This window comes from Nansenia antarctica (assembly GCF_963989245.1).
Source record: "Nansenia antarctica genome assembly, chromosome: 16".
Classification (NCBI taxonomy): domain Eukaryota; kingdom Metazoa; phylum Chordata; class Actinopteri; order Argentiniformes; family Microstomatidae; genus Nansenia; species Nansenia antarctica.
The window spans coordinates 21,731,399-21,740,084 of NC_137686.1; the positions used below are offsets into that span (position 1 = coordinate 21,731,399).

At 44.5% G+C, this 8,686-nt stretch overlaps 1 protein-coding gene across 2 annotated transcripts in view; it reads left to right on the top strand.

Moving 5' to 3' along the window:
• The window catches only part of oxsr1a (oxidative stress responsive kinase 1a), an 11,928-nt gene extending 3,474 nt beyond the window's left edge, over positions 1-8,454 (top strand). Inside the window, exons 5-18 of one of the 2 annotated variants that reach the window (XM_080546693.1) lie at positions 946-1,001; positions 1,161-1,270; positions 1,580-1,681; positions 1,966-2,099; positions 2,253-2,301; positions 2,420-2,485; positions 2,634-2,756; positions 3,224-3,259; positions 3,486-3,623; positions 4,065-4,120; positions 4,306-4,358; positions 4,557-4,625; positions 5,852-5,916; positions 6,178-8,454. In XM_080546693.1, coding sequence (XP_080402819.1) covers positions 946-1,001; positions 1,161-1,270; positions 1,580-1,681; positions 1,966-2,099; positions 2,253-2,301; positions 2,420-2,485; positions 2,634-2,756; positions 3,224-3,259; positions 3,486-3,623; positions 4,065-4,120; positions 4,306-4,358; positions 4,557-4,625; positions 5,852-5,916; positions 6,178-6,252 — 1,132 coding nt within the window. In that variant the 3' untranslated portion in view covers positions 6,253-8,454. The remainder of the gene's footprint in view (positions 1-945; positions 1,002-1,160; positions 1,271-1,579; positions 1,682-1,965; positions 2,100-2,252; positions 2,302-2,419; positions 2,486-2,633; positions 2,757-3,223; positions 3,260-3,485; positions 3,624-4,064; positions 4,121-4,305; positions 4,359-4,556; positions 4,626-5,851; positions 5,917-6,177) is intronic. The other variant, XM_080546694.1, reaches the window with a different exon arrangement.
• Positions 8,455-8,686: the final 232 nt, after the last annotated feature.

Below are 8,686 nucleotides of genomic sequence, written 5' to 3' on the forward strand. Positions count from 1 at the left end.
CATACAGAGAGAGATGCATTATTGAAGAGGTTTGTTTTACGTAACAGTTCCTCCCGAGGAACACAGTGACCTGTCATACTAGTGAAATGGGGAACAAAGGATAATGACCTCTCTCTATCCTGGGGCCACTGGAGTGTGACCAGCTCAACTGTTTCAAAATGAACTAGTCTAATATCTTGGCTAGTGTTTGGCTAGGCTACACATGGCACATGGCTGTTGTCTAGGTTAGTCTCTTTTATGGCTCCTCATTGAAGTTTTGTTTGGGTTTCCCCAAAAAATATTTGAAAAATCTGTAGTGATTTTGACTTTGTATTCAGTGTATTAGTTTTTCTGTGTTGCAGAGATACAGTAGGGTATGCCTTTGTACTATGATGGATGTGTGGACGTGAGAGGAAATGGAATCTATTTTTGCCCGGATTGACTTCAGCAGGATTGCAGGGGCACAAGGGAAATGACTGGCCCAATAGATCAGTAGTAGATTGGGTAGAACATCAAAGGCCAGTGGAGTTGCTGCTGATGGAGATCAGATGCTGTGGTCTAACATGGTTAGGGCTCTCTGAGAGGAAGGTGAAGGGCGTTTAGAGAGCAGATCGAGCGTGTGGAGCTGTGTGTCTTTCTGCCGTCGAGATAAACCACTTTCCTCCCCGGGTCATCACGGTCTGTCATGTATGCAAACAGAGCCGTGGCAGGAAGAGATCACGCTGATTAGAAGCATAGCTTTACCATAGATTGACGGGAAAAGGAAATGTTTTTTTTTTGTTTAGTTTTTTACTCCATTTTGCTTTGTTATTGTTAGAGGCTAGTTTGGTTTGTTCATTTGTGTATCTATTATTTTGTTCATTCAGCCAATTGGTCAGTCCGTAATTCAACTTCATTTTTAGATACGTTAAGTATTTCATAAGTTATTCATCTGATCATTTTATGGGGGGCGTTTGTCATTTACAGGGATCTGAAGGCAGGAAATATTCTCCTTGGGGACGATGGTTCCGTGCAAATTGCAGGTATTGTGACCCAAGCTCTTAACCCCTCCCCTTCCCAGCTCTCTCTCTTAATAGACTCCTCTATTAGTCCTTTCATATATGCTCTCTCACTCTTCTCTCCCCCCTTGTCTCCTACCTATTGTCTCCCGCTCATTGTCTCCCACCCATTGTCTCCCCCAGACTTCGGAGTGAGTGCCTTCCTAGCGGCGGGAGGGGACATGACTAGGAACAAGGTGCGGAAGACGTTTGTGGGGACGCCATGCTGGATGGCCCCCGAAGTGATGGAGCAGGTGGGTGGCTCCCAGAATCCTCTTTCTTTGATGTGCCTGTTAACAACAACCGGCACTGCTTAATACATATTCTGTGACTATTACGTGGATTCTGTGTTTGTTTGTTTTTCCCGAAAGGGGAGAGCTTGCGAGTAAGAATTGTACTGTACCCACCATGACTAGAAACTTTGAAACTTGATCTGCTATCAGAGGTTCAGATATCAAAAGCTCTGTTTTGGAAGGGGAACTACAGAGGCTGAGTTTTACCCACCAGTTCCCCCTTCTGACACAACAGAGGCTTTGTCTCACATGTTGTTGCCCTTCCCTCAGGTCCGGGGTTATGACTTCAAAGCAGACATCTGGAGTTTTGGAATCACAGCCATAGAGCTGGCCACGGGCGCCGCGCCGTATCACAAGTACCCACCCATGAAGGCAAGCATGTGTAGATAGAACCGACTTTCGGCCGATTCTAACGCACCCAGAGCATTTGAATTAGCTCCTAACCTAATTCTAAGCCGGCCAGTAGCTGTATGGCAGATATTTGTTTGGTCTGATCTGTTATTTATTTGGGTTATGATCTGATATTTGTTTGAATTGAATATATCTACATAGGACTGTATAGTCCTATATGGACTATGATGAAACATGGTCGTTTGCATGGTCCTAATCCTTTCTGACGTTGTCTAACGATGACCCCCGTCGTGTGGGTTCCCTAGGTCCTGATGCTGACCTTGCAGAACGACCCCCCCGTTCTGGAGACGGGGATCGCCGACAAGGAGATGGTGAAGAAGTACGGCAAGTCCTTCCGGAAGATGCTCTCCTTGTGTTTACAGAAGGACCCAGAGAAACGGTGACTACACACTTCCCACCCAATGATGGGTAGTTTCATACCGTGAGATGAATTACAAGTTAGCCTTGATAACGGTGACTTTTCCCCAGACCCGGTGCGCTTACGTGAGTCTTAGTAGATCAGTCAATAATGTTGTCTCCTTCTGTCCCTCAGGCCAACAGCTGCTGAGCTTTTAAAGCACAAATTCTTCACGAAAGCAAAGGTACAGTGGGCGTCCGGTGTGTTGTTAACCGAGAGGACCGTTCGCGGTACGGCCTAATTATGCGTTTAGCATTTTGAAGAATTTCCAAAAAAGTGATTGTCTGTCTCGCTCCATGCAGACCCGTGAATACTTGGAGGAGAAGCTTCTTCAGAAGGGGCCGACGATAGGAGACCGATCGAAAAAGGTAGGACACTCTGCAGCACACAGTGGAATACAGGCGGGTTGAAACTGGTTACAATGTTGTGTCGTGATTGAATGCGTGTGCTTATGTGTTCATATTCTTCGCGTGTGTGTGTGTGTGTGTGTGCGCGTGCGCGTGTGTGTGTGTGTAGGTGCGTCGTGTCCCTGGCTCCAGCGGACGGCTCCATAAGACGGAGGACGGCGAGTGGGAGTGGAGCGACGACGAGCTGGACGAGGAGAGCGAGGAGGGGAGGGCCGCCGTGGCAGCACTACGGGTGAGGCTCGGCCACGTCCCCAGCACTGTGTGTGTCTGCAGAGCCGGAGCACCAGCCAACAGCAGTTTCGGGACACGCAGGTTTACGACCGCAAATCTAGGACCGCAAGTCTAGGACCTTAGGGTTAGGGTTCTAGGGTCCTAGACCTCGTGGTCCCAAACTGGTTCTCCGGCTCTGCAGACAAAGGCTACTCGTCCTGAGAGAGAGTGGGTAAATGTTCGCCAACTGCTTGCTGCTACCCGACAATGATCCCCCCCCAAAAAAAAAACAACAACCCAAAAACAAAGCTCACCTTCTTTCTACAGTTGTCTTCTTTCTCCTGTGCTGTCTTTGGATGTATGTAATTACTGTCCTTTCCTCCCTGCTGTCGATCAAACCCACTCTGGACTGCTCCACCCTGTGGGGGAAAAAGGGAATTGCATGTTCTGCTTAATTCTGACAATCTCTGTATCATGTCCATTCTACAGTCACCCAGAGTGAGGGACGGGTCTCAAAATTTAGAGGTGAGTCGTAATAATCATTACATTCCCCGATCAAGTGGACATAAGACATGATTTATGAAATGCAAAAATGGATAAACATGCCTTTTTGAGATTTGCCTGAAAATCGGCTGTACTTTACGGAAACATGAAAAATACAGTCAGTGCAATGAATGCATGGAATGACTTGAACTTAGGAGAGAGTAAGCTCCCAGGGACATGCGTCGTGTACTTTCTGTCCGTCCCGTAGATCTTCCCAGCCACGGACGCAGCCTCCGCCCTCCTGCAGCCGTCTGGCCCAGCCCAGGAGAACCCTCTCCCAGAGGCAGGACAGACGGCACAGACCCCCGGCCAGGCAGCCAGCCCCTCACACGGCTCCTCCGCACAGGTACACACACACACACACACACACACTGTGGGTGCTGTACTGTAACTTGAGACATACACACACACACACACACACACTCACACACACACACACACACACACACACTGTGGGTGCTGTACTGTAACTTGTGCCATACATACATACACACACACACACACACACACTGTGGATGTTATATTGTAACTTGTGACACACACACACACACTGTGGATGTTGTACTGTAACTTGTGACACACACACACACACACACTGTGGATGTTATATTGTAACTTGTGACACACACACACACACACACACACACTGTGGATGTTATATTGTAACTTGTGACACACACACACACACACACACTGTGGATGTTGTACTGTAACTTGTGACACACACACACACACACACACACACTGTGGATGTTGTACTGTAACTTGTTCCTCCGTGTCACCACAGGATCCAGCTGCTTCCAATGCCACCAAGATTCCCATCAGCCTGGTACTGAGGTTGAGGTACATACACAGTTTTGACTTTTGACTTCATTTTTCAACTGTTTTTACCTGCTTTTGTCAACTGTTTACCTCCTGATGAAGTAGTCAACCATGTCATTGTCCTCAATGACCTACCTGACTAATTCACGGTTAATTAATCTCCTAACCTCTCCTCTAACAACAACTCCCATCTTTTCCTCTCTCAGGAATTTGAAGAAAGAGCTGAACGACATCCGATTTGAGTTCATGCCAGGCAGAGGTATGGTTTTATTAGCTCTTGTTGATTTGAACTGGAGCCAAGGTGGAGCTGACTGCGTGTCTTGCAGTCTTGTGTTGCTTTTTCATGCAAGTCAGCAGTGAATACTGTAATACTGTAATGTGGTCAAATCTGCATGTCATCTGAGCCGTCATTCCCTCCCTTTCTCTCTCTCTCTCTCTCTCTCTCTCCCCCCCACAGACTCTGCTGACGGGGTATCTCAGGAGTTGGTGTCAGCTGGGCTGGTTGATGGGAAAGACTTGGTGGTTGGTAAGTACCTTTCTACACCTAACCTAACTACACCTTTCTTGAACTGTTTTTAATGTGCGCTAATGAGGCGCTACACTGACTCATTGTTAAACTGTAGCCTATAGCCCAGGGAGATGTGGAGTTGTTGTCTTACCTAAGGCTTTTTCGCCCCACTTAAGCCGCCTTCTAGGAGAAATCTCACAACAAATAACATGGACAAAAACGGTTGCTAGACTCGTTACGTTGTACACAATACCTGTGGAAGAGACATTAGGTAATGTTACCTTTCCAGCTTAATGGCCCCGAACCGTAGTTGAGAGTGTACTGGTTACTTTACTCATTTAGCCAGGCTCGTAGCTGGTAACGACTCTGAGCATTCCGGAACGCTGTGCTGATGAAGGATGCTAGCGAGACTGACTGACCAAAGTCGCTGTGGTGACGTTCACAAACAGGAGCTTTATTTCCTCCACTGCAACAAACATAATTCACAGCCTTATAACAATGTTATGCTGTAATCCTATTATCTTATATATTATAATGTTTATATATAAGTTTCTATATCTGTAGTTCACCATCTTTCGGGTGCTATCGCACACGCTCACGCTCCACCTCCCTGACATAGCGGGCGTTTTAGTTGTTCTAAAACATATCCGTAAATAAATATTTAAAACTTTCCAATTTTGTATGTTTTGTCACGCATTTAATTTTCGAATACATCTCAATAATGTCAGCACAACGATTAAAAGAACAAGCATCGGCCGGTCTCGCCAGACCCGGATATGGCCGGGGCCCACAGGGAGCGGCATATTGAGCGGCAGCTCCCAAGGGGGGTATAGGACTATTTCCGGACAAGGATCCGTCGCGCAACACCGCCCCCGGGGTGCCGGAATAACGGTGTCGGGCTCGAGGAGCCAGACAGCTAGTCTGCCTGGCTATCTCCTCTGGGGTTGCCGGCCACGGGGTCGTGCGGCGGATCCTACGCAATATGCAGGGGATAATTGGATACTAGGTTGGGTGCAATTGGATACTAAATTGGGTGAAAAAAAGGGATAAAATCAGAAAACAAATAATTTAAAAAAAAAAGAACAAGCATCGGGTTTGTGGGTTCACAAAAAATGTTCCCCGCGCTTCACCTCCACTCCTTCCACTCCTAAGCCTTATTTTGAACCAGGAAAAACCCTGTTATGTTCCGCTCTGTTGCTCATCCGTCTCCCTAAACCCATATTCCATCTCTGTCTTCTCACCAGTGGCTGCCAATCTGCAGAAGATTGTCGACGATCCTCAAAACAACAAAAATGTCACTTTCAAACTGGTAAGTGTCGAGACTACATGTCTCTAGTATGCTATAAATGAATCATACGAGTGCTCATATTTTGGCACTATGGTTCTCGCCGTCTCATTTCAACTCTATTCCATTTGGTCCTCTATTCTAAATCGAGAGCTGTCTGTTACCAATTACCACCAACACCACTTTCCTCTATTGAATTCAATCCAGCCATGTCAACATGTTTATGCCCTGTTTAACAACCCGCAAGGAGAAACACTGAGTCATCTTGTCTTGATTCCTACCCAGGCATCTGGCATAGACGAGTCTGAAATTCCTGATGACGTCAAACTGATGGGCTTCGCTCAGCTCAGCATAAGTTAACTGGAGGAAGAACTATCCACAAAGGACAACAGACAGTATTGCACAGCTGCATAGTACTAAAATTCCCAGAAACCACTACTACTGCCAAAGAGAGGAGGCATAAGTCGTCAACCCGCAGAGCTCTGTCTGAAACATACAGTGTACATGGACTGCACTGAGAATGGGACCAGTAGAACACAGGAACACACTTGAAACGTTTACAGTGGAGGTGTAAATGGGAGGACGCAATCAACTACATCAATTTTCTTTCTTGTTTTTCTTCTTTTTTTTCCCCTTCTTTCTTTCTATTAGTTTGATACCTTAGCACAATCCATACCCAACTCCTGCCACCACTGGAAATTATAACAAAAATGCCTTTTTATTATTAACTGTGCCACAGGACACACAACTAAGTAGTGCCACCTCTATTGGGCATCTTTAAACTATGATGTGTGCGTGCTATTAAGTGTAAAGGGGGCCTTAGTTAGTCTTGCTATGGATAGTATTGGTATGGTTGAGAAAGAGCGAGTTCTGTGTGGTAACCTTGATGGTATTAAGCCGTGGGGACCCTGACATAAGCCCTTCACTACATTGAAATGAACATGAATCAGAACAGAACTGACATCGTTCTAACTGACATAGGCTATGGTGTGGGATGTACAGGTTATCAGGAAGTCTTTGCTTTAACACCACGTCACAGAAGGTTGATACGATACTTTATATACAGTGCATTGATTAAAAATATATATATCTACTGTATATCCTCTTGAACTATTATGGCGACCCCAGTCCTATACAACCCCAGTCCCTCAGAGTAGCAGTGTCTTCTGGTTTTGTCACAGATGAACCAAAGAGTTTGTCGTTTTTACAATTATAAATCTAAAGAACAACAGTAACTGCTCGATACTTCCGTGTCCAGTACTGTCTCCTTATATCAGATGGGTTTATCCAGAGGCACTCTACCATGCGTGGCATCACGGAGTGAGACTTTGTTTATTTTCTAGGACTATGCAAGTTGTTTTTTTTCAGTGTCCATGACCATCTGTGCTGTCATTGTTTTCAGTAGCTGACATCATTTGGCAGTCCAGTCTTAATAAACGGGCAAATATCATTTCTATTGTGGTCTAGTAGCTCCATCCATACCCACCTACCGCTCACTGTCGTCACTCCCACTTTAGCTGTATGTTTGTTTCCGTACGGTGTGCCAGGGGGCTGTCTGTGTGTTAGCTAGTAGTTCAGGTACTGTTGTAAATGGTGTATTTAAAAAAAGATAAAGAAAAAAAAAAAGTACGTATAATGGCAAGTGATGCCACATGCACTGTCACTCACCCAAGGTCTGTATGTGAGGAGAAGCATCGACTGTTTTGGAGTATATTTCTGATACTGAAAGAAACGTAGTTGTACATAATGATACCGTAATGGCAGACAGCTGGTATACTTGATCAGTAATGCATCCAGTACAGTACATAGATAATGAACTTCAGTGAGTTGTGTGTTTTTATATTGAGTTTTCCACTGTTGGCCTTTGTATGTTAGAGGAAAAAAAATCACTAATTCAACATTGTCTTGCTAATCATGCACAAATGATTTGTTAAATTGGCACCTTATTATTGGTATATTAACATGCTTATTTTAGTGGTCCAGAGTGATTTCACGTTCTGTGCTTTTGATGTCATGTTATATGCAATTGTTTCTCATTGGGTTCTTCAAATCACAGAAACGTGTCCAAACAGTCCAATTTAGAATGGTTCTCCTATTAAAACCGTGGCAAAGAATTGTAATGTCCCTCAACAAGTAACATGAAAAATGACAAAGAACTGTCTGATGACGATGATGTTGATGATAATGAAAGAAAGTGTTGGCTAATGGCAAATTGTCTTGTTTTAAACCTCTTCCCTTTTATTGTGTAACCAATTGGAATGCCACTGTACTCTCTCAATGTGAGGTCTTTGAATGATAAGTATTTATTATGCCATTGGATTCTTTGATTGAATTTACATGATTTTGTTATTCTTATAAGTTGGTTTATTTTAACCAATGCATAGACCTACACATTTTTGACGTTATTACCTATGTGTATCATCACAAAATGTGCAAGTGATCAACATCAAATGTGTTGATTATTTGAAGAATGTGATTTGTGAAATCTAGCATTGAATTTCAGATCTTGATGTCAGATAAATTAGATCCCTTGCAGAATGATGTAATGGTTGAAAATTGCCAGTGCACAATAAAAACATGAAAAGCATTTTGAACAGATGAATAAAGTCTCATGATGGAATTCAATGAAGGAGTCAAAGGTGTTTACTGACTGCACACTTTATTAGGAAAACCTGTACGCCTTCTCATTCATTCAGGTGGTGTAATGGTGTGAGTTTTCTTGGCACACTTTGGGCCCGCTAATACTAATCAATCATCGCTTGAATGCCACAGGCTGTGTGCATCCCTTCCTGGC